Genomic DNA, 23,758 nt, shown 5'->3' with positions numbered 1-23,758 from the left:
ATGGATAAATGATAATTGAAATGATAGAGATTTGCCTCACTAACAACGTCTTTTTGTTCGATAATGAATTCTATAATCAAGTCAGAGGAACTGCCATCGGCACGAGTTTTGCTCCATCCTACGCAAACTTGACAATGGGGTGGTGGGAGAAATTCATAGTATGGACAGAACATAATACCCAGCACACCAACCGAGTAATCCTATGGCTTAGGTTTATTAATGATCTTTTTATTCTCTGGAATGGCGAAGAAAATGATTGGCTCGACTTTGTCAAAACCTTAAATGTGAACAATCTCAACCTGAAATTCACAGAGACCCATAGTCGAAAACAGCTTGTCTTCTTGGATGTAGTGGTCAAGACAAACCAAAGAGAAATCATCACTGAATTGCATCGCAAACCCACCAGTTCCAATATGCCACTTTTCGGCACTAGTAACCATCCCACGTCGCTAAATGGAGTATTCCTTATGGTGAATTCGTCAGAATACGACGAAATTGCAGTACAATGGAAAATTTGGACCAAGAATGCAGATTTACTGCTGCTAACTTTGCCAAACAGAAATACCCCAAAGCTATTCTGGAGAGAGCCTATCTGAAAGCCCGAAACCTCAATCAAACCACTCTGCTCTTGTCGAATAGAATACCAGAGAAAGACAAACAAAATGACGAAACAAGGCTTATTCTTACATACGGAACCCATGCCAACGTCATCCGAAAAATACTGCATCGACACTGGCATATTTTGCAATCAGATGAAGTGTTATCAACTGCCCTCAAAGAACGTATCAACATCACCTTTAGAAAGTCTCTTTCGTTCAAAGACTCATTGGTCAGCAGCTTCTTGCCCCCCCCCCCCCCCTATGCAAAATCTCGAACAGTTCTTGGCTCAACACTAACCCTAGTGGTTTTTTTAAATGTACTAAATGCAAAGCAGGTAAGTTTGCCCTGAATAGAACTAATTACACACATCCAGTCACAGAACAATTGGTTGAACTGCAGAGTCACATCACATGCAAAACAGAGTTTGTGGTTTATGGACTCCTATGCCCTTGCAACCTCTGGTACATCGGAAGTACCATTGGCAAACTTAAACTGAGAATTTTACAACACATGCGAGCCATAAAAAACTCTGACCCTTCCTATCCGATGGTAGTTCACTTCAAGGATGTACATCAGGGCAAATTGGACTGTTTGAGATTTTTAGGCTTATACCATATCACAGCCAACCCACGGGGGGGAAACAGAGAACTAGATCTGCGCCAAAAAGAAACTAAATATATTCTGGATTTTGAATCTAAAAAACCTAAAGGACACAATCTTGATGAGGAGTTGTATACGTATCTAGGAACTTAAGTTAGGGGACAAATGATTATATATTGTTCTCTTTTGGTCTCTGCTCAGCTGCTATTTTGAATACTGCTCTTCATATAATTTTTACCTATCGGCAGAAATTCCATTAATTTAGATGCTTATATAGACAAGGTTCTACATAGCTAGCTGAACAGTTATATACTTTGTGCAATAGTGCATGTGATGTTATCACATGAAGTCTCCCTGCTAAATTTTAAAAATTGTAATTTATTATTTGTGCTTATATATTAGTTATATTTTAATTCACTTGGGTGAGATTTATTGGCCAGTCTCAAGTTTATGGTTGTCCGCCACAAACGAACGGTTGTGGAGTTGCTTTCATGATGTAGAGGGTTCCTTTCTTTCTCTCTTTTTCCTTAACCCAGAGGAACATTGGCAGTCACTACATGTGATAGATTCTATGTCCTATTTTATAAAGAGGATGTGCAGATATAACGTTGCATTATACAACAAAAAGTAATGTTTTAGAACTATGCATATTTTAGATTTGTCAACATAAGATGCATTTTATTGTAACCATGTATTTTAAAGCACTATGCACTTTAATCTCATTGCTTTATATAGCTAAAGATGCACTTTAGCACTTAGCACTTTAGAGCACTATGCACTTTAACTACTCTGCTTACATTCCCTAAGTTATAAACATGCATTCTAGAATATGGCTGATTAGTCAATTTTCTAGTAATGAGCTGTTTATTACTGAGGTTCGCCTCCCATTCAATTGGTACAGAATACCTAATAGCATTCTTTACTTAGGCTAACTCAGGGTTTGCATTGGCTATTCAACACAATATTTTTGCAATTTACATCCAAAGCATGGTTCTTGCAGATGGGAGTGTGCAATCCTCGCTTCATTGTATTCTGTGGTTTATAGAATCCTTATCCGGGTTCACTCAGATACAATTGATAATTAATTATTATATAATTGGGAACTAGCAACATGCCTAGAATCTTAATCACTTGTTAAATCACCTGTCTTTTACTCTGGACGGTATAAATTTTACAGTGTCAAAAGCCAATGCCAACATTGCAATAAGGAAACCTAGGCTATCTTCAAAATGGCTGCCGTGTTGTACCTAAAGCTTACCAAAGCAATCTATAAGGTAAAACTAGAAAGCGAAAAAGGACAATTCGTACCACGGACCATAGAGACTGGCTGAATGTTTGCATACATACACGGATGTTTAAGCATTCACTTGTACGCGAACAGGCTGCGAGCTAGCAGTGAAACGCATTGTACCGTGTTCTTTTAATTGTTGGCAGATGCCTAATAAAACTGGAAATCAAACAGACTCGAGGCTGCATTAATCTTTGGGTTTTACGAAGGAAGTGTTCTTTTACCGGCGTTTTCTGCACTGCTGTGAGTGCTATCCCCTTGGGAGAAATTGAATCTTTTTCTCCTTCTGCAAATATATATATATATATATATATATATATATATATATATATATATATATTCTTATGCATTGTTTAAACCTCACAATAAAGAATATGTTGTTGCACGAGATACCGGACTGAGTGCTCTCTATATCTAGTACTGACTTGTGATGTTTGCCGTGGACTCTTAGGCAACAACAAAGTCAGAACAAAGTGTTGGAAAGTTTTAAAAGGTTGTCCCACAACCGATAGTAAGAGCACCCGATGGCTGCAGGCATGAGCACCACTTTGTGGGAACACGTTTTTGGTAATATTTAAATATATATAAAATATATATATAAAACAAGAAACTCTTGTGTACAGGAGCGTTATAAATGCCATATCATATCATATTATACAGAAAACAGTACAAAAAATGAATGATTTTTGCCCAAGTGCAAATGTTTTTCGATAATACGGTTTGTGACAAAAGCTGTTTGCTTCATTCTACATTAGCAAAGTATTTGCTCACTTTTTGGAGCTTGTGTAAATGTTTGATAATCTCGCCCCTGCAGAGCAACAGGTAAACTCTGTAAATGAAGGCAGTCAGCCGCACGGAGGAGCACACATTAATTCGGTCAGACATCTTACAGTAGCTGCTGGGGGTGGGGGGCAGTTGGCACATAACAATACAGACCCTTGGTCGCGGGGCTCCGCCATGCCACAAACCTTGCTCTGTTTCACTGGAATTCTGTATCTTTGCGGTTGGACTCTGACAACTGAATTACATTTTCTGTCAAAACAAAGAGAACAATTGTATCATCAGCAATAGTGCTTTCATCTCGTAACCTACACAACTTCAGATGGGAATAATAAGTGCAGGTACAGTACTAAAAACGGATGGAGGTGCAAATTGTAAACATATTTGAGAAATGTATTGTTTTATTTTGCTTTTAATATTAAATACGTCTATTTCCGATGCATATAAAAAATTTCTTTACCCATTTTTAGAAAGTAAAAAATTAAATACAAATTATCACAATGTCAAATTGAGATTTAAGGTTAAAATAGGAGGATTTCAGCTCATGCAGGATTTCCGTTAGCAAGTTAAACTTACCCAAGCTTTATCAAAAATAGATTTTCACATGTATATGTAAGCAGAAACATAAACAGTAACAAGCCAAATGTCATTTGCTCAATGTATATCAGCCAGCTACTCTTCAATTTCTAATCATGGACCACTAAAATTGTGATTGTGGGTTACTGCAAGGTGGATAACTAGATTCCAGCTAGCTATACCATATCTGCATCAACAAGAATCACCAAGAATAAGGAATCAAGAATATCCCTTTACTAGAGCTCTGCATGCTTTTTGAGACCCACTGTCTCTCTGTCAATAGTTATTCTTCCCTGGGGGCAAACAATGTGAATAACAAACAAGAGCAAGTACTGACCCTGCACAGGGAATATTTTCATTTTAACAAGACCATAAATGTTCTAACCCACACATCAGAATTCACAGTCATGTTGATATTCCTCTATAATCTTGCTACTCGCAGACAAAATATTACTCACATACAGCTCCTCATTCTTGGCAAGTCAACTTAATGACCAGTTTTTAATACCCTCATATATTTACAACCAATAGCACCACCATTCTGACATTCTATGAAATCTTCCATCAGAAAGTTTTTAAGGTGACCTAATAACAACCAACAATGTGTTCATATAGTACTTGCCAGTGGCATTAAAATGATGCCAATGTATCGCTAGAACTTTTGATTCCTAAATCCAGCCAAAGCTAAGGTAGCTGTTTATCGACAAGATTGGATTAACACTCAAAATCTATGTGAAAAGTATGCTGATTACTCGATTTTACTATTTGGTCATAAAAGCTTAGGATCAATGGAAAGGTGTCTTCAAAGGTGTCCATCAAGTTATGTCAGAACACAGATGTTAAGAATACGACTAAATCTGTATCCCACAAATGAAATTCTTGCTAGGCGTGGAATTGTGCCAAGAAATCAAAACTGGTGTCGGTTTTGTAAAAACAACATGCAGACAGAATCTTTATCTCATTTAGTAATAAGTTGTCCTGTGTTAACCTTTTTACGACAAAAATATTTAAAGAATTTATTACATCTCCTCTGCTATCGATCAGAAGAGGAGATCTGGAGTTGTCTAGTAACCAGTTGTAGAACATCAATGCACATTGCATTGGTTCAATTTATGTCTGCTGTTCTTCCAAAATGAAATTAATATTGTATGAAAACTGAATGTAATTTTTTAATTTTTCTTTGTAATTGTAACTATAATTTAATTGCTGAATTTTTCTTATTCTTGTATGTAAATTTGAAAGGTTGATATAATCAGCCGAACAAATAAAACAAATAAAAAACCTCTTTCTCACAGCAATGGCTTTAGCATCTATAGGTAGTGCCAATTTTTCCATATCAAATGACCCTGCTAGATGCCTACTAACCTTGTGTGATATACTGTGTATTGCTTGATTAGGACCTGTCTCCTTCCCACTCCTTCCCATTCAGAGAAAGCAGTGGCCTCATCTCAATTTTACTGTTTTATAGTCGGTGCACCTTTTAGGCTATGTATCTTATGGGCTGGGACAATGGATGATAGGACCATCAACTACTTTCTACAAAGAATTCTAGACTGGACTATGTACTATAAATCCCACAAATACATAACATAAATAGAGGATAACCTCTAGTTGAATGCTGAGAAAATGGAGGCCATCTGCTTTAGATTACTTGAACTAAGTTCCCTACCTTTCAAATATCCTTTGTGTTCGGCATCTCCACCCAGCAATGCCTTGAAAGCTAAAATCTTGTGCATTGTATTTTGTGCACCTCATAAATCACCCTGGTCTCTCAGAAATGTAATACCAAATGCGTATGACAAGAAAATCTTCCAATACCTAGTAATGCCACAGAATATTGCGGGAATTGTGGGCACTTGAGCCCTCATACCCTCAAGAATGCATTACTGAAACTCTAGCCACATGGGCATAGGTAATTATGTGACTCAATACTTGCAATTAGGCCTACATAAAGCACCAAGGATTATCCTTGCCTTAAACCCTGTGATGCGATGACACCGGCATTGAAGGCAGTGCAGTGGTTACCCATCAAACAAAAGAGCACACCCAGAACATTAAACATTGTCCACAACATCATAATGTAAATGGGGCATAACTACCTGAAGCCACGCTTCACAAAAATGGACCTAGAATAAAACAGAGATCTTCCATTCTCAACCAATTGGCTACTCAGATCTTTAAGAAAAATGGTCTTCGAGGCACAACCCTTGTAGTGGGGAGTTACAAAAGCTTGAATTCATTTCCTTTGGAAATTAAGGTGTTACAACCTATAAGAAATGTAAGTGACTCACTAACGCAAGCCAGGGTACTAGTCTGGACCTTGCACCATCTCGTCTTCTGTTTATTAGGAGTGTGCTTGTTATTTTGCATTGGGAATGATTTCGTGGTGTCTCCCCTGCCCCTGTTCCCACCATTCTGGCCTTTGAAGCGGTTGTGCAATCTGGCATGTTGCAAAACTTCAAAATAAAAATACCAAAACAATCCATTTCATGCACTCCTTCATATGCGTTTCTCCTTTTGGTGTCTTACATGTGGTTCCCACTATTGTGCTCTATCCACGTTTGTATTTTAAATATTTGAATGCCACCTATTTTTGTTAAAGCATCCCCATGAAGTCATTTTGTTAAACCATCAACAAAGTGATCTCTAGGACCTGCAAATTATACACTTGTCGCAGTGGGAGCTCATTTAATCTGAAGTGCCAGTTTGGACACTCTTCCAATTTTTAAACATTCAGCACTGTATTTCCAGAAGCTGTTGTGAAGACTCCTGCAGAACCCTCACTGTAACCCTGCCTAAAGTCTACTCCCAGGTGACCAGGGGAAGGGAGATGCTTCCTGATCCTGGCCCTGTGGGTGGTGTAGCAGGAGGATCACCTGGGTGGGGACAGGGCTCATGGTAGTGAGGAGATTACATAGGGCGAGACAGTATTTTCCTCTAACACAGAGACCTTTAGCACAGTACTGGAAGAGGTTATGGCTTACTGTCATTTTAATGTGTCCAAACCTCCTATTAAATCTAAAGTCATAAACAAAACAATATACCAAAAGAAGGACTTTTTGGTTCCTAAATGTCCTCCTCAATACCAAAGGTACACTACAAGGAAGAGCAGCAATGTTGTCTTTTCTAAATCATTTTCCCCTCAGCAGTTAAATCGTACAGCCCATCTGTTACAATTACTAAGGCAATTAAATCTACCATTAAAGATATTTCAGAAGTAGAAAAACCTCACTTTGATAAAGTGAACTACATGTCCCAGAATCCTATGAAGACTGAGACAAAGCAGAGGGGTGAAGAAGCAGGTAGATGTAGTAGCCAGGCAATTAAGCATAACAGCCTTTGCACATGTCAGATAATTGAAGTCAATGGCTTACAGCTGAAGCCAATTGCCAAACCTGTGGGGGAATAAAAGGCTGCATCAAGAGAGGAGAGGGAGAAGGAGCTGGAACAGGAGTTGGAAGACTGGCAGCAGAAGTGATAGTAGCAGAGCACGAGGCTGGCAATTCACAGGGAAGTGTGATCACAGAAAGGACGCTGGAGCGTGGAGACAGGAGATTTCACCTGCTGATACTGAGAGGGTCATGTGGTCTTAAACCCTGCATTGCTGTGGGTGCACTGAGGAAGATGTGCTGAGAGTGGAGCTTTCCCCATGTGCGCCTAGTAGCTGTGATTGTAGAGCTGTGACCATGCTGCAGCTTGAGGACCATGGCAGAAGGCAAGCCAAGGGACTAAGGAGAGAAGGAAACCCCCAATTAACGTGACCAGACCCCAGACACCTGTGTGGCAGAAGGGTGTGGGCCCCAAGAGTGCCAGAGCTTAGTAGCAGTTCAAGAAGCCGGGAACATGAAGCAGCCCACAACTGCAGTGTTCCTGGAGCTGGTGAGTGAAGCTCGGCGTTCAGGTTCACTTTACAAGCCTTGCCGGTAACTGTTACCAGCTCAGAAGTAACTTGTGTGAGGTCTAAAGCGAGTATAAACTGTTAATCGCTGTGGAAGTTCTTCTTAATAAATGGAAATGTATCATGCACACTATTAGTGAGAACAATAGGGTTTGCGTAAGAAGGAAAGCCTGATAATTCCATTGTTGAACAATATACTGTTGCCAGAGTGGTCGTGTGTCTCTCATAAAAAGGGGAACGCTTGTTATAGCCACTCCAAACCTTACTTCAACTTCCACGAGTGTTACAAGAATATTCAGCATCAAAGGAAGTTTGTGTGTGACCCATTGTGTTTCCTTACAGGAATCAGAAGCCGTCTCTGTGATAGTGAATAAGAAAAACAAAGCTAAAGATCTACGTAAAAGAGTGATTGTGTGAACCTAAATCTTGTTTTATATCGAAGACTGAACCTTGCAATAGTTGAAACATTTATCTTTTTGAAGTCCTGAAGTTGTTGCATTGACTAAAAAGAACAGGCAGTACCCAAGCCAAGAGGCAAACCATTTCCATATTAAAACCAGCCCTGTTAAGAACTTGCCATCTGGTTTAAGAGGCTGTTAAAGGTACAGTGTTCTCCGATACAAGTGTGGCATTATTACCTGAAGCTGGAAAAGTGGCAATACAGCTTAAGGGTAGTTAATGGAACCAAGAAGGTGTGAACAAAGCTTGGGAAGGGAGCTGGGTGCTTTTAAAGATTCGAGCAAAAGCATCTGAGTGGCAAGAAGGCAGATAGAAGAGGGAAAGAGGCTACTTTTTCTTGGAGTATAGGGAAGAAGAGTGCCTTACCTACCTGTAGAGGTCGAAGAGTCTTGTCTTTATATGCCTAAACAGCATTGTAGAAGCAGAAGTGCCTGAACTACGGTGGTGTAGAAACTCTCAGTGGATGTTACATTGAAGTTGGTTGAAGTAGTATTATATTGTGGAACAAAGGAGACTGTTCCCACAATAACAGTAGTAGAAGGTTGGTTGTCAATAGGGAGGCAACAACCCAAGAAAAAACATCCTGACAATTATATCAAATGTACTGCAGGGGACTTAATCTATTGTAAAGTTGTTGAATAAGAAGTTGTTAACCTAATCTTTGAACTGTGGCTATTAATCTTGGAAAGAGAACATCCAGGGTTATCATTGGTGCTATTCCCTTGGCTGAACTTGGAAGGGGATCTTTACAACTGAAAGCTGAAGAATTGTTACCATTGGATTTTTGTTTGATGAACTTTTGTATTGACTTGGAACTCATAAGAACTGGTTCAAGACTTTTCTTTGAACTTTGGAGAACTGACTGAAAAGCCCCTGGGAAGGGATTCACCCAAAACAGTTGAATGTCACCCAAAGACTGGTTAAATACTTTTTATCCTTTTTATGTTGTTTATGATTACCTTTTAATGTTTTGTTATTTAGTGTGAGGGCCAGCTTGTTTATGTTAAGAGATATTCCCTTAGCCTTTAGACAAGGTAGGGAATTCGCTGATAGAGTAGGATTAGCAAGGATTTTTTTGTAAATCGGTTTCTTAATAAAATGTCTATTCTTGAGAAAAACACAAGCAGTTGTCTGCCTCGCATTACTGACCCCTCACACTGTGCTTTACGGGAATGAGGTATCTTTTTATCTTAGGGTGACTGTTCACACCCTGCACTAGATGTGTCAAGGAACTGCATATCATGCAATTGGCCTCATTACAAGTACAGTGGTGTGATAAAAAATGGTGGTTATGGGGCAGAAATGTTGTTTCTGCCGTATTACCACACTACCGTACTACAGGTTTGGCAATTAGGGGTGGAGGATTTTCCTTCAGCAAAACGCTGGAGGGAAATTCACCATTTTACTGCCCAAAAATCGGCAGAATCCCCATGGGGTCAGAAAATGGGGACTAACACTGCCTACCACCACTTGTAATCCAGTGGTAAATCTGCTGGACCAAGTGGCAGTAGAGGTAAATCCGTTTGGCGGTATTCTGGAGGATTTGAAATGTAACATGGTCATGCATAGCTACAGTTTTGCCATTTTGCTAGCCGTATTGCGTGGGGGTCAAAAAAGGTAGGGTGCTTGTTATTGAGCTGGAGGGATCGACATATAAGACAATTATGATGATGATGGGTACTTGTCATAAAAAACATCTAATTCCTGAGTGCCCCTCTGGTACTAAATGTTGCTGGTGACACTTGTGAATATGTTTATCCACAAGGAAGAGTCCAAGATCTGATAAATTACAGCACTCATTGCCTTGTTTGGGAACTGTTATAAGGGATTGTGGTAGAGCGAATGAGCCAAGTTCTGTCATAGATTAATTAATGGTGATGTTGAAAATGAAAGGCCTGATATAGACAGGTGAAGCGTGTATAGTTTAAGATGATAGGAGACTTTAGAGAAGAGTAGGTTAGTCAGAGGATGGATGTAAACAAACTAGGCGTACATTTTGTAATACAGCAGTTGAGTGTGACAGTAATTCATGTAGCTATGTGGCAATAGTACTGGTCATGGAACAATTAATCTAGAAGTTAAACAATTAATCTGCAATAATCAAGGTGTAAAGTAAATTAGCACTGTGATTATTCTAGCAGCAGAGCAACACATCTAACTGTGCAACAGTTAAACTGCATACATTATAATTCATCTACCTATGCAACAACTGAGCTAAGTATGCAGAATTAATTTACTTATGCAATAATGAATATACATATGTAGCAATTTAGTAGAGCTATGCAACAATTAATCTAGAGGTGAAGCAATTCACATGGGCCACCAGGGTGTAATGGTAAAATGAACAACATGTAATCTAGGTTTAAAGCAGCATATTAAGCTATTCCATAATTAATGTAGGATCACAAAAAACAATCTGCCACACACACACACACATTGACGTACAGTAGGAACAGCAATTAATCTAGATAGTTACTATAGCTATGCAACAGATTAGTATAGCTATGCAGCAACCAAAGGAGAGGTGCCAATGAAACTGTGAAACCAAAGAGCAAAGTGCAGTTGGATAACAAAATATCCAGCCATTCAACAATGAATGTAGCAATACATAATTCAATCTGGCATTGGAACAATTTGTTTGGCACTGCACTAATTTATCTGGGGCAATCAGGTACATGAATACAATTGGCCTGTAACTAGTCCATGAGTGCAACATTAGACTTATACTGATGAGACAGTTAATCTAATCAAGCAGCAACTATATGAAGGTGTAATAACTAATCTAGCGGTTGAATAATTAATCCCATGGCGCAGCCCTTAATATAGACAACCAAAAAGCAAAACAGTATTGGGTTGGAGGACAATTAAGACAACATTGCAACTGCAACAATTAGTCTCATAATTAAGCAAGCAGTCTAGATGTGCAATTATTAACCTGAGTCATCCAAAATGTGTAGTATAGTTGGACAACAAATAATCTACAAGTGCAACAATGCAATGCGATGCAAGCAAGCTATGCACTAGTTAAATGATTTATGCAATACTTAATCTAGCTATGCAATAGAACTACCCTGGCAATTACAAATCTAACTGTGCAACAATTAATGCTGTATCCAATAATTCATCTGCTCATGCAATATTTAAACAAGCTATGCAGCAAATAATTGCAGATATGCAAGAAAATCATGTAGAGGTGAAATCATTCTAGGAAATGTGTGCAAAGAGTGCAGTTGGACGACACATGATCTGACAATGCATTAATGTATCTATCTGTGCAAAAAGGAATCTAGCTATGATGTACTTAATCTAGAGGGGAAACAGTTAATCTATGTTTAATAAGAGCAAAGAGTGTGGGTTGTTGTCCTTCACCTAAATTTCCTAAAATGCAAAGAAAACAAAGACTGGAGAAGAATCTCCAATGTGACATGAGACATGTATAGGAGGTGGTAATTGGAGAAATGGAATATGTGAAGGCTTGGAGGAAGGGTGGAGTTGGACAGGGTGGAGAGAATTAATAGTGGGAAGGGATAGACAATGAAAGTACTGGAGATGTTCTGCATCAATATTTCCCTCAAGAATTCCCCTTAAACCGGTCTGACATCCCCTCTTTCTCTTTTGAATACACCCCATTCATCTCCTCCCTCTTACTCCTCTCACTGTTGTGTCTCTGTATTAACCCTTTAGTCCCCTTAACTCCCTTTCGCCTGATCCGTCTGAGTCACCTCCAAATCACATCTCCACTGGCATGCTGAGGGACTTTAACATTCCCAATCCCTCTTCATCCTCCTGCCTTGAGCTTAACTCCCTAGAATCTGGCTACTCACTGCACAACCAGCCTACCCACTCTGGCGGCAACTCTCTTGCCCTGGTCTTTCTCTTGAATTGCCTCTCCCTCTGATCACTCCATTGCTCACTTTAACATCTTGGTCCCTCTGCTCCCTCCTTCTCCTCTGTCCTTCGATGACAGAGTAAATTCAGGCAGCACTCTCATGCCCCTTACCTTGATGAAATGAGGACCTCTCATATCTCTCTCTTATTCATGCATCTTCCACTGACCATGTCTTTTCTTGCTTCTATCGTGCACTTATGACTCCCTTTGACCAAAACTATCCTCCTTGCATCTTCACACCTTCCCGCCCCCAATCCCCAGCCCTGGATCACCTCCATGATTCAGACATTCAAAACAAACATGCACCATGGTAACCTATGACACTGGCTGAAGTTACAGGCCCCTACCCTACTCCTAGTTTATAAAAAATACTCTTGCTGAAGTGACCTCTGCACTGAACTCTGCCAGATCCTTCTACTTTACAAACGTAAACTCCTCCCTTCGCTATCTGAGCAAAGTTTCATGTACCCTCCAAGCTTTTTTCACACCCCCTAAGCCAATATCCATTGGTCCTCCCTTTCTGCTAATGACTTTGTTTGCTACTTTTCCTCTAAAATCTACAAATCTCACAGCTCTCTTCTCTCTCCCTCCTCACCCCTCACCCTGTCCACCACCTCTGCCCTTCTACTCGTGACTACTTCTCCCTATCTCTCCTACCAAATTAGCATATGTCCATCGCAGCACCAACCCACTTGCGCTCACATCAACTCTTTTGCTCCCCAAATTGTCAAAGATTCAGACTGATTACCTGTACTTATTTCTGTGTTCTCTAACCCCTCTCTTCACTGGACACTTCTAGGCCTCCTTCAAATCTGCAACTGTTCTACCCTTATTGAAGAAGCCCTCTGCAGATGCATATGTCCCAGCAAACTCTCACCCACTATCCCTCATTTCCCATTATTAAAAGGGCATTGAGAGGGTGGTCTTCAACTGGATCACTAAGTACCTTGAGGATTATGGCCCTGGAGATGCACTTCAATTTGGCTTCTGTAGTCAACACCCCACCAAGTCTGTCCTCAAGCATGTTTCCAACTCTCAATCTCTCTGCAGCTAACCATTGAACACTCTCTTCTATACTCATCCTTTGGGAACTCTCTGGCACTTTCAACACTGTCGCACACTCCTCACTCTTTCGCAAATGTGCTCTCGTCTGGATTGCCTCCTACCTGGAAGGTCGAGCCTTCAAAACATCCTGCAACTCAAACATCTTACCCATCCCTCTTTATGTCAGCACCCTCCCTCGCCCAAATAGGTTCAATCCTTGAACATCTGCTATGCACCCTCTATATCTCTTCTCTAGGAAGACGTATCTCCTTCTTTGACTTTCACATCACCTCTTTGCAGATGGTACACATTTTTTTCTCCTTTCCCACCTTCAACCCAGCCATCTCAGAAAGGATTACAAACTATCTTACTGCAATTTGACACCTGATGGCTATTTGATACCACTTTCTGAACTCTTCAAAAATTGAGGTCATATTTTGCCCAGCTTCCAATGCCATCCCTACCTCTCCTTGCCCATCTCCTTCCTGCTTGATCTTCTTGCTGCCTCAACCAGGGCTCACAACCTTGGGGTTCTATTTAATAGCAACATCTGACTGCAATTCAACACTACTACTGCATCTGTTGCTCATATTAACCTCCTCAACATTCAGAACATTATTCAATCTCTTACTAACAAGTCTATGAAATAATTCTAATCTCTACCCTTGTGGTCAGCAAACTTGATTACTGCTCAAGCCTATTCCTTGGTCTTCGTCTCTACTCCTTCCTCCCTCTAGACTAAGTCATCAACTTTGCAACCCATATTCTCTACAACCTACCAAGATCCTCCCCCATTTCCATCTACCAGGAACATGCTGGTTGTTTCTTAATGCACAACCATACCCTTTTAAAGTTCCTTGTTCTGGTCTACAAAGACATCAAGGGTCTTGCTCCTCAGTACCTGTCTATTGTATCATTACCTCATTCCTCCTCTAATCCTCTGCACTATATCTTACTGCCCTATGCCCCATGTGTCTCATCTTGCTTCCAATTGTTCTCCCTAATCGCCACGCTCAACTGGAACCTGCTGCCAATTGCAATCAAATCCAGTGCAACTGTCTATCACTTCAAAGTTTGGCTTAATCTTCATGTACTTGCTAGAGAGGAAGCGTCACCTGCCGTCACTCAAATACCCCCACAACCACACCTTCTCTACATTTACACTTAATAATGTAATTGTGTATATCTATATAGCACTCCTCGTTAATTTGAAGCACTTTTCCACCCTTACTTTTGTAAATCTCCTGTTTCGGATACATATTTTTTCTGTTTGTTTTGTCTTGTCCCTGGCATTTGTCCACTTCTTTTTTTTTTGCACTGCCATAAACTGGCTCACCACTCGTTCTCCTCTTTCTGGTATTGTACAGGCACCATTCAAGGAAATGCCTCAATCATCTATAGATGAGTTTTTGGGAGTCCTATCTGATCAAAATTGACACCTCTGTCCTTCAAATAAATGAAATACGGTTGATATGATCTAGGGATAAAGAATGTAGGTTCTTAGATCACCCTTCATGCCGGAATACAGCCTATATGCACAGGACTGGGATTCAAACTCATGCTGCTCGACGCTGTCTTGCTTCCAGGACAAGTGTTTTGCTCCCAAGTTATCTTCCCAGCACAGTGGAAAGTGATAAAGGGACGAGTAAACAAGAAGGCATGGAATTACAAAACATTGGTGGTCAATGTTGTAGGCGCTTGCCTTTGCAAGCAGAATTCCTTCCCATGAGTCTCAACCAATATGTATTCACTTTTTTATCATTCAACATATGGAATATAAACAGAAATATAAAAAGTGCTCTGATTGCAGTTTGCCGCCTGGCAGTATTCTGTGAATAGTGCCTCACACTTGGTGTAGTACTCAAGATGAACTGTACACAGCATTCAATCACACATTGTGACAGAGGACATTTGAGACACTACCTGTGGCACTTTAGTGGAATCTGGAGATCGTGGAGGGCCATAAGCACAAGGAAGACCTACATGGAAAAGGTAAAGAGGGGATATCCCAGGGCCCCTCCCCCATTACGCAGATGGTGAAAGGAACAAGAACCACATACAAGGCACAAAAACACTTTCAAAGGTGCTTCCCTAGTGGGCGATAGATCCCTTCTTAATTCAGACCCTGACTCACTGGAGCAGAGCAAGTGTGATTGGCGACTTTACAAACGATTGGACAAGCACAGCTACTTTAGCAGAGTAGCACTCAAACATTCCCAAACTTTGGAGCGGCTCCAGGGTCTACAGACATCCCTTCCACAAAATACAATCTGGGAGTGCTACTGAAGGCAGTCCGGGACACTAGTACTGGAGTGCAGTATCACATAAGGACAAATCCACGTCAGTGGTAGAATAAGGTGAATAAAATTAGGCCGAAAGTGTCTCTCTTGAATTCCCTACTTTGACTTCGTCCACAGGTTTTTTTTTTTCAAGAATCAGGCGTTGGCTGATTTCTTCTTTTTGTTTGGGGGTAAGCTGGTCATGTGATGTCACAAGTACCGGTCATGTGTTGTCCTTGAAAAGTTCCTTGAAGAACCAACCTGCAGTCTCTAAACCCTCTCTGGTCTTATTATGCAGAGTAAAACACATCTAGGAAATGAAAATGGATAGTCACAAAGACAGTCCAACAGAGAGGTGTGTATCTGCTTAAATTGAGGTGACAGATTATTGATAAAATGAGGTTGAAAATGTCATCTGTAATGTGGCTTAGTTCAATTTCCATTTGTTTTCAATTCTAGATTGCCTATGACAGTCCCGATGTTTAGGTCCAGTAGAATGAGAAACCTATTAAAGGGCTACACATCATGTAGGGATAGGTCTAATAGCTCTGATGGAAGAAATGAATGGCATTTCATAGGTAATAATACATTAGATAACAAAAAGCAGAGCTGGTGCATGTAATAGTGTAATCAAAGAATGTCAATTTACGTATATGATTTTACAGGTGAGATTGTCATTGGCGATGGGGACACTCCACGTTCATTGCTGTTGTCCCTATTTATCATTTAAGGATTTGTTTTTAGGCGGTTAGGAAGAAACTGGAAGTCTCATTGAACCAGGTCTGTGTGAATTTAAGGAGAGACAATGATCTTCCACTGATCAGATTGCAAATGGCTGAGTTTGCTCTTGGGAGTGAATCTGGCAGATCCAGCCTGACCAATGAAGGAAAGGTCTTGGTAGTGGCTACATGTGTACGTGGAAAGATATGCACCTTACATGTTCCTTAAACCATTTGGCACATATCTCTACCCTTCACAGCCCAACATCTTAACCCATGTTCCACATATATGCACAACCGACGAGCAGGAAACCTAACAATCTGCACATTGCTTTGAAAAAGCATGGACCTACTACTGTAGAAGGGGAGAGCTGCAAAGCAAATATCCATTATGTTGTCGATTTAGGTGGAGAGCCTTCTAAGTGAAGTAGATCAACCGCACCAGTGACAGACAATTGTGCGTTGACTCATTTATTTAACATGGACTGCTTGCCTTTTAAAATAGGAACTTGCACTGAGTTCCATGCCTGGTTTTTCATGATATATGTGTCACTCTGTGCTTCAGAGCATTTTCATTTTATTGTGGTGTAACAATATGTTCAAATGATGCTAATAAAGACAACAGTACAACATGGCTATCCTTAATTAAAGAGAAAGAGAACATGGGAAATGAGGTCACAAACTCTACTGAATTAGGTAGTTCAGTTATGCAACAACAAATGCTGTCATGCACTACATAATTTACATACATTCAAATCTAAACATTGCATTCCAAATAAATTAAACAATCCTTCTTGGTGGTGTGATGAATCTGATGATGTCATCACTCCTTTCCCTGGGATAGTCTCTCCCCATGTGATCAGGGGACGGCAGCTGGTATGTGATCCTGACCCTGGGGGTGGCTATATGAGGGAGGTCACCCTCAAAGGGATGAGATGACATAATTGGAGGAAGTCACATACCCCCATTCTCTTTAAGGGATGCTCCTTCCATTCCTTGTGCCCTGATGGCATATTGTAAAACCCTCCATCATCCACAAACTAGATCTACTCCAAGTATTCCCCAACATCACACTAGGAACAGCATGCTAACAACTGAGACGAAAAAGAAGGAAGGATCAATGAAGATGACTGAGACCGGGAAACAAACACAGCGGTCTAGTCTTTCGAAGTTGTTCAATCATGCCAGGAAACTTAATTCAGCCACAGCTGGCAGACAGCGGTGTGACCTGCAGAGGCTGAGTTGGGCTGCAACAGTCAGAACACCAACAGGAAGCACGCTGTGGGAAGCGGTGTGGAGGCAAATCCAGGCAGCGGAAAGAGAAGCCGCAATACAGAAAGCCTGCTTCCCGAGGACGTGAGACAGTGGGAAAAGGGCCTGTGAAGGCATCATAAAGCAAGACACAAACAACAGATTCAAAATCTTTAAAAAAGTGTTTATTAGCTAATATGTCAGGATGGTTGAAGGCCTAACTTGCCCTATGCTCAGATAGGATTTCCCTACCTAATGAAACTAAGGAATGTCTGAGTCAGTTAGTTCAACTAAAAGTCTGTCTGTGTCCAAAACCTATTCTTGCCCTCACAACTAAAGCTAAACTATGTGTAGGAATGTCAGCAATAATACAAATAGTGCACCAAACAAAGTTCTGAGCTTCTCCCAGCTTCTGGCTTACTTTCCTCTGCCCTTCTCCAAGTTCAAGACAGTTCCCTAAAGTCTCGGGGGTTTCCTTCCCCAAGTAGACAACACAGTTCCAAAAGAGATCTCAGGGTTATTTTCCCCAAGAAGATAACAGTCCCAAACAGGGTCCTCAAGGTTCCCTTCCTAAAGACAGTACCAAAGTTCATAAAGTCTAAGGTTCTCTTCCCCAAGACTCCAGCTTCTCAACTTGTACTTAGTCTCAATTTCTCAATTTTCAAAATCAGATCCAGATCAACTTTACACACCTTCTGCTTTTTTAACAGTTCATACAGATTGCTTTCTTTTGCTTCACTTCAGCAATCTCTTTTATCCACTTGCCTTTGTTATCGGGTACAGTTCTTTGGTTTGCACAAGTAGGGTATCCCTGATCTAGGTGCAGTTGTCGGATCACACTTTCCACCCATTACAGGTCACACAACAAGGAACCCTAAGCCTTGTAGCCCACACAGGTTCTTCTGTATCTGCACCTGTGTGCTGGTTCTCACTCACTTGGCTTTTCCTTGTCAGCCTCTTGGCTTTGTCACAATGTGTTTTCCCACACAGTTCATTTTGTGGTACTCTCGTTCCTTCACCACATTTGCTTACATACTTTTCTGCAATTATCCATACTTGCTTTTCACTTTGTTTAATACAATTCGTTCTTGGGTTTTAATATACTGTATGTGTATTTCACACAGACTTATCATCTGTTCATAGCTGTGTCAAAAGCTTTCTTTTTTGTTCAGTATTCAATTCATTGGATCTTTCATTCTGTGGTTCATAATTATTCTTCCTAACCCATTGCTTTGGGTTCCCGGTATCGCACACATACTCTTTCATTCATTTGGCATTTACTTTGGTGTTCTAACAGTCGCCAGGAGTGCCCCAGTTTGAGTGCTCTCTCTTTTTTACTCAACGGACACTGGCACCTCCTCCAGGTGGCTGTTTTCTCTGTTTCTGCTCTGCTGACATAGTTTCTTCGGATGGCAAGCACCGATCGCACTTTGCCTTCTCTCTGTGGGTTGCCAGCAGCTCTGCTTGCTTTCTGCGCACACTGCCGCAGCTTGCAAATCTATTCCGTGCCCACAGCTGACACCCGACCAATGAGGCTCCCACCTCTGTGGCCCTCTCGCAGCCTGCCCTAGCGTCGGATCCACAGCTTCTTGGGGGTACTTGCCAGCTTCCTGGCTCTCCTGCAGGTCCCACCTCGGCTGCCTCCTTTTACACAGGATTCTTCCCTCTGGCCCACGACGCTCGGCCCTGCTTCTCTCCTGCTGGTCTCTCCCACAAACCATCGGCTACACCTTTTATGAACCTGCAACCATTTGGCAGGTTGAAAGTGTGAGGCCATGGTCCCAATTGCCTGACCACAATTAGTGGAGCCATCTGGGCATGCTTGACCCTGACAACAGTCTGTAGGCCTCTTCCTCGTTTCAGTACTGGAGTGGTGAAATGACACGTTAGTGTGCACTACTCTTAGTCGCCTCTTCCTTGTCCCAGCACTATAGTGGTCTGAATGAGGGGAAATGAGAAAAAATGGTGTGCAACGGGGTTGTTGGCGTCTAAAAGTATCTTTATTGTTATGTTTCTATCAACTTTCTCTGCTACCATACTTGTTTTGATGCTGGAGAAAATCAAGGGTTTTAACCATACTTGCATTCTGTGAAATGGTTCGCTAAGCAGAAAAGTTTGTATGCCTGTTACATTACCATAATATTCAGAGGAAGACTGCATGATTGAAAGTGGATACCTTTTTGGACTTTTAATAGTGAGATTCTTGTAAGCAGGTCAATTGGTTTTTTAGTTTAAGTTTTTTTTTTGTCTACTGTAATGAACCCTATGGACTCCTCACTAAACCCTGCCTAAAGTTTCCTCCTGGGTGACCAGGGAAAGGCATACATGTTCCGATCCTGACCTTGTGGATGGTGTTCTGCAGGATCACCCCTGGGAGAAGAAAGGGCCCAGGGTAATGAGAGGACCCCGTGGGGTGAGACGCAGTATTTGTCTTCCTCTACGAGGATATCTCCTCAATGCCAAAGTATGTAATGGCTTGTTGTAATAAGCATCTTTTTGTTCCACAAAGTAAACATCTAAATATAGGTGAAAACAATTAGAAAATTCGAAGCATTGGGAGAAAAAAAACCTAAAATCCTGAAGACTTATAAAGCTAAAGACCTCCTTAACTCTATGAAGAATGTGATGGGATTCTCCCCAGAAACTTGGCCTGGGCCCCCTTTCATGTGGCCAGGGAAAGGCATACACTCTCTGACCCCATCCATGGGGGTGGTATACTGCGGGGGGATCACATGGGGGAGCAGACCAGGAATACTGGGAGTACCCCCTTTTAACTTTCCCCAAAACCCCTCCCTTTTGAGGGCCTTTTGCCAACCCAAACAAGTGGAAAAATATAACTTCACTAAAGTGAACTACATGTCCCATAATGCCACAGGGACTGAGATGAAGAAGAGGGCTCAGGAGGCATGTAGGAGTGGCGAATAGGTAGGCAGGCATAACAGCCTTTCCTAGGGTCAGGCAATTAACACTAAGGGCCTGCATCTGAACTTAATTACCCAACCTGTAAGTAATAAAAGGCTGCAGCAGGAAGGTGCTGGAGGAAGGAGCTGGAGCAGAAACTAGAAGGCTGGCAGTAGTAGCAGAAGGAGAAGAGCACAAGGCTGGCATTTCATGAGAAAGTGTGATCACTTAAGGGACGCCGGGACGAGAGAGGAGCAGATTTCACCTGCAGGTTCTGAGTTGGTCCTCTGGTCACAAGCACTGCCTTGCCGTGGCTGCACTTAGAGAGATGTGGTGAGATTGAAAGTCTTCCTGCACCTAGTAGCTGTGATTGCAGAGCTGAGATTGTGCTGCACCCAGAGGCCCATGTACAGAAGCAAGCCGAGGGATTGTGGAGCGAAGCAGACTCCCCGTGGACGAGGCCGGACCGTAGACACCCATGCTGCAGAGGGGTATGAGTCCCAAGTGTGCCTAAAGTAGTAGCATAAGGAAGAAACGTTGGGCAGTAAAGCTCTGTATTCGGATTCACTGAAAAACCCTTGCTGGTTATTGTTACCAGAGCAAATATAACTTGTATAAGAAGGAGAGTGAGTAGAAGTGGTTTGTTGATGTGAAAAATCTGAATAGCAAAGGAAATGTTTCACATGCATATCTAATGCAAGTTGAAGTGCTAGCGTAAACGAAAAAGCTTTAAAATTCCGTTGTTAAATTGAATGACTTTACCGGATCAGGCGTCTGTCTCCAATCAAGAAGGGGAACGCTTTATTAAATCATTCGAAACGGTAAAGCGGACTTTCACAATTGTTACAAAGGATACTATATGAAAGCGTAGTCGTGTGTGGACAATTGCGATGCCCGACCAGAGCCAAGTAATAAAAGGGAACGCAAGTCCTTACAGTTCTTTGAAGTTAAAAATCTCCATCAAAGAGTGGTTGTGCATACCTAAATCTGTTTCTCTTGTGAAACCTGAACTTTGTAACATCCTGAACAAGTATTATATAAATGAAGAAGTTGCTGATTTAAAGAGAAGAAAAGTATTGCCCAAGCCAGTAGGCGAGTCCTTTCTATAGTCAAACTAGCCCTATTAAGATCTAATCACCTGTCTTTTGAAGTCGTTCAAGTTGTTAAAGGTCCAGTGTACTCTGATACAAGTGTGACAAGGTTATTTTGTTTTCTTTATTGTTATTTGGTTAACACAATAACCTTTAAACACGCGCAAATTATTCAATCACATTAAAATTCATTTGAAACATTAGAATAAATACATAAGAATCAGAACATATAAAAATGCATCCATACATAAGAGTAAAGAACACTACTATTAAAATAAGGTTGATTGGTTCAATGGCTTAATTGATTGATTGATTTGATATTTATTATGCGCCTATACACAAGTGTTTCAAGGCGCAACAAGGCAAGGGAGGGGGCACAAAGGGAGGACAAGACAAACGATCTTAATAGGCCTAGTGTCATTTAGATTGTGCAAGTGTGCAACAAGAAGAGCAGGGGAGAGGGTACACAGAGAAGTGCACCCAGGGCAGCAGGACCCTGAATTAAGTGCAAGGAAGTCTGGGATTACAGGGGGCAGTCACAGCCTGGTAATGCAAGTGAAGACAGGCAGCAAGTGCAGGGGGAATGGTTGGGGGGCCTGGTGACCTGTAAGACTCAGAGGACACCGAACAGCCACTCAGCAGACGGAGCATGAGCAAGGGTAGGTTAGCAAGGGAGAGGGAGCGAGAAAGAAGAAGAGAAAAGGAAGGTCTTGAAGAGTTTCCAGAACTTAAGAAGATCTGGCTCAAGGCAGAGAGAGGCCATTCCAGAGGGAGGCACCGGCAGAGGAGAGAGATTTACCCCCATTCTCTGCTTGGAGAAGCGGCTCACCTGCAGAGAATTAGAAGTATACGAGTAGAGGGCTCTAGGAGGAAGGTACTTAGGAAGAGAGATTTGAAGGTAGCGAGGACCATCACCCCAGAAAGCCTTGTGGATGATGGAGCGGGTCTTAAACTTGATCCTTGCAGCCACCGGAAGCCAGTGGAGGGATTTCAGGGCCTGACAGATGTGGTCCCTGGGCTTGAGGCCAAGGGTAAATCTCGCTGTCCTTCTCTGGATGAATTGAAGAGGGTTAAGAGTAGAGTTAGACAGATTGAGAAAGAGGCTGTTGCAGTAGTCCAGCCTAGAGGGATCCAAGGCTCTGGAGACAGTGAGCTGCTGGGGGAAGGTGAAAAAAGGGAGAATACCTCTGAGGAGGTGCAGCTGGAAATTGCCCTTTTTGGCAATGTCAGTGATGCGTGGAGAGAAGGAGAGACTGGAGTCGAAGGTGACCCCAAGGTTTTTTCCTGCACAAGAGGGTGAGGGCAGAAGGCCCAAGAAGGGTAGCTAGAGTGAGAGCAGAAAAGCGGGAGGAGGGGTCCCAATGAGAAGGATCTCAGTCTTACTAGCATTAAGGCTGAGATTGTTAGAGGTGTACCATGCCTGAATAGCAGATTGACAGTCAGGGATAAGTGAGGAGGAGGCCAAGGGTAGCTGAAACAGAGCTGCATGGCATCCGCATAACACTGAAAGTTAGAAGAAAAGGTTGCAATCAGGAGGGACAAAGTGACCAGATAGACATTCAAGAGCCAGGTGGAGAGGATAGAACCCTGGGCAACACCACATGTGGAGAGAGAGGTGGTGGAGCGAAAGGACCCGGGAAGATCGGTCCAGGAGGAAGGAGGACAGTCACGCCAGAGGCATGAACCGTGATGCCTAGAGTCTTGCTAAGGCGAGTAATCAGGATGTTGTGGTTGACTGTGTCAAATGCAGAGGAAAGGTTGAAGAGAATGAGGACAGAGGGAGAGCTAGAGTCAAGATTAGAGAGCAGATCCTCACCAGTGTTCAGGAGTGCAGTTTATGTGGCTCTGGCTGCTCTGAAACCAGATTGATGATCATGGAGACAACCAACAGATTCAGTGTGGAGGGTTAGCTGGGAGATAGCCAACCTCTCCAGGAGTTTGCCCAGGAAAGGAGTGATATAGATCGGCAATAGCTTGGTGGAATGGAGGGGTCGGCAGAAGGCTTTTTTAGTAAGGGGTGCACAAGTGAGTGCTTGAGAAGAGAGGGGAAAGATCCAGTGGCAAAAGAGTGATTACAGAAATCAGCCAAGGCTGCAGCGAGAGAACCAATGTTGTCCTTAATGGTTCTGGAGGGCAAGGGGGATCACCTGTCTGGATAAGACTTTCATAGACTAGACTTGTCCGGCAACATCATCAGGTGTTACAGGAGAGAGGGAGGAGAGAAGAAGAGGTGGGGGGCGACAAAGGAGGGCCTGCGAGAGGTAGAGGAAGAGGGAGGAGTAGACAGGAGTTCAGGGTGTTAGTGGTGAAATGAGAAGCCAGAACTTTGCAGAGGGCTTGGTAGGTGTAGAAGGGGTAGCTACTGCAGTAGGATTGGCCAGCT

At 42.0% G+C, this 23,758-nt stretch overlaps 1 protein-coding gene across 1 annotated transcript in view; it reads right to left on the bottom strand.

The window, feature by feature from the left end:
- MYRFL (myelin regulatory factor like) overlaps positions 1-23,758 on the bottom strand; it is a 942,772-nt gene that overhangs the window by 345,960 nt on the left and 573,054 nt on the right. The window contains exon 18 of the mRNA XM_069629965.1: positions 3,457-3,520. Coding sequence (XP_069486066.1) covers positions 3,457-3,520 — 64 coding nt within the window. The remainder of the gene's footprint in view (positions 1-3,456; positions 3,521-23,758) is intronic.

The sequence above is a fragment of the Ambystoma mexicanum genome, chromosome 12 (genome assembly GCF_040938575.1).
Source record: "Ambystoma mexicanum isolate Mex_15411 chromosome 12, UKY_AmexF1_1, whole genome shotgun sequence".
Lineage (NCBI taxonomy): Eukaryota > Metazoa > Chordata > Amphibia > Caudata > Ambystomatidae > Ambystoma > Ambystoma mexicanum.
Note: the sequence above shows the minus strand (reverse complement) of the source record. Positions and strands in the feature narration are given on the sequence as shown.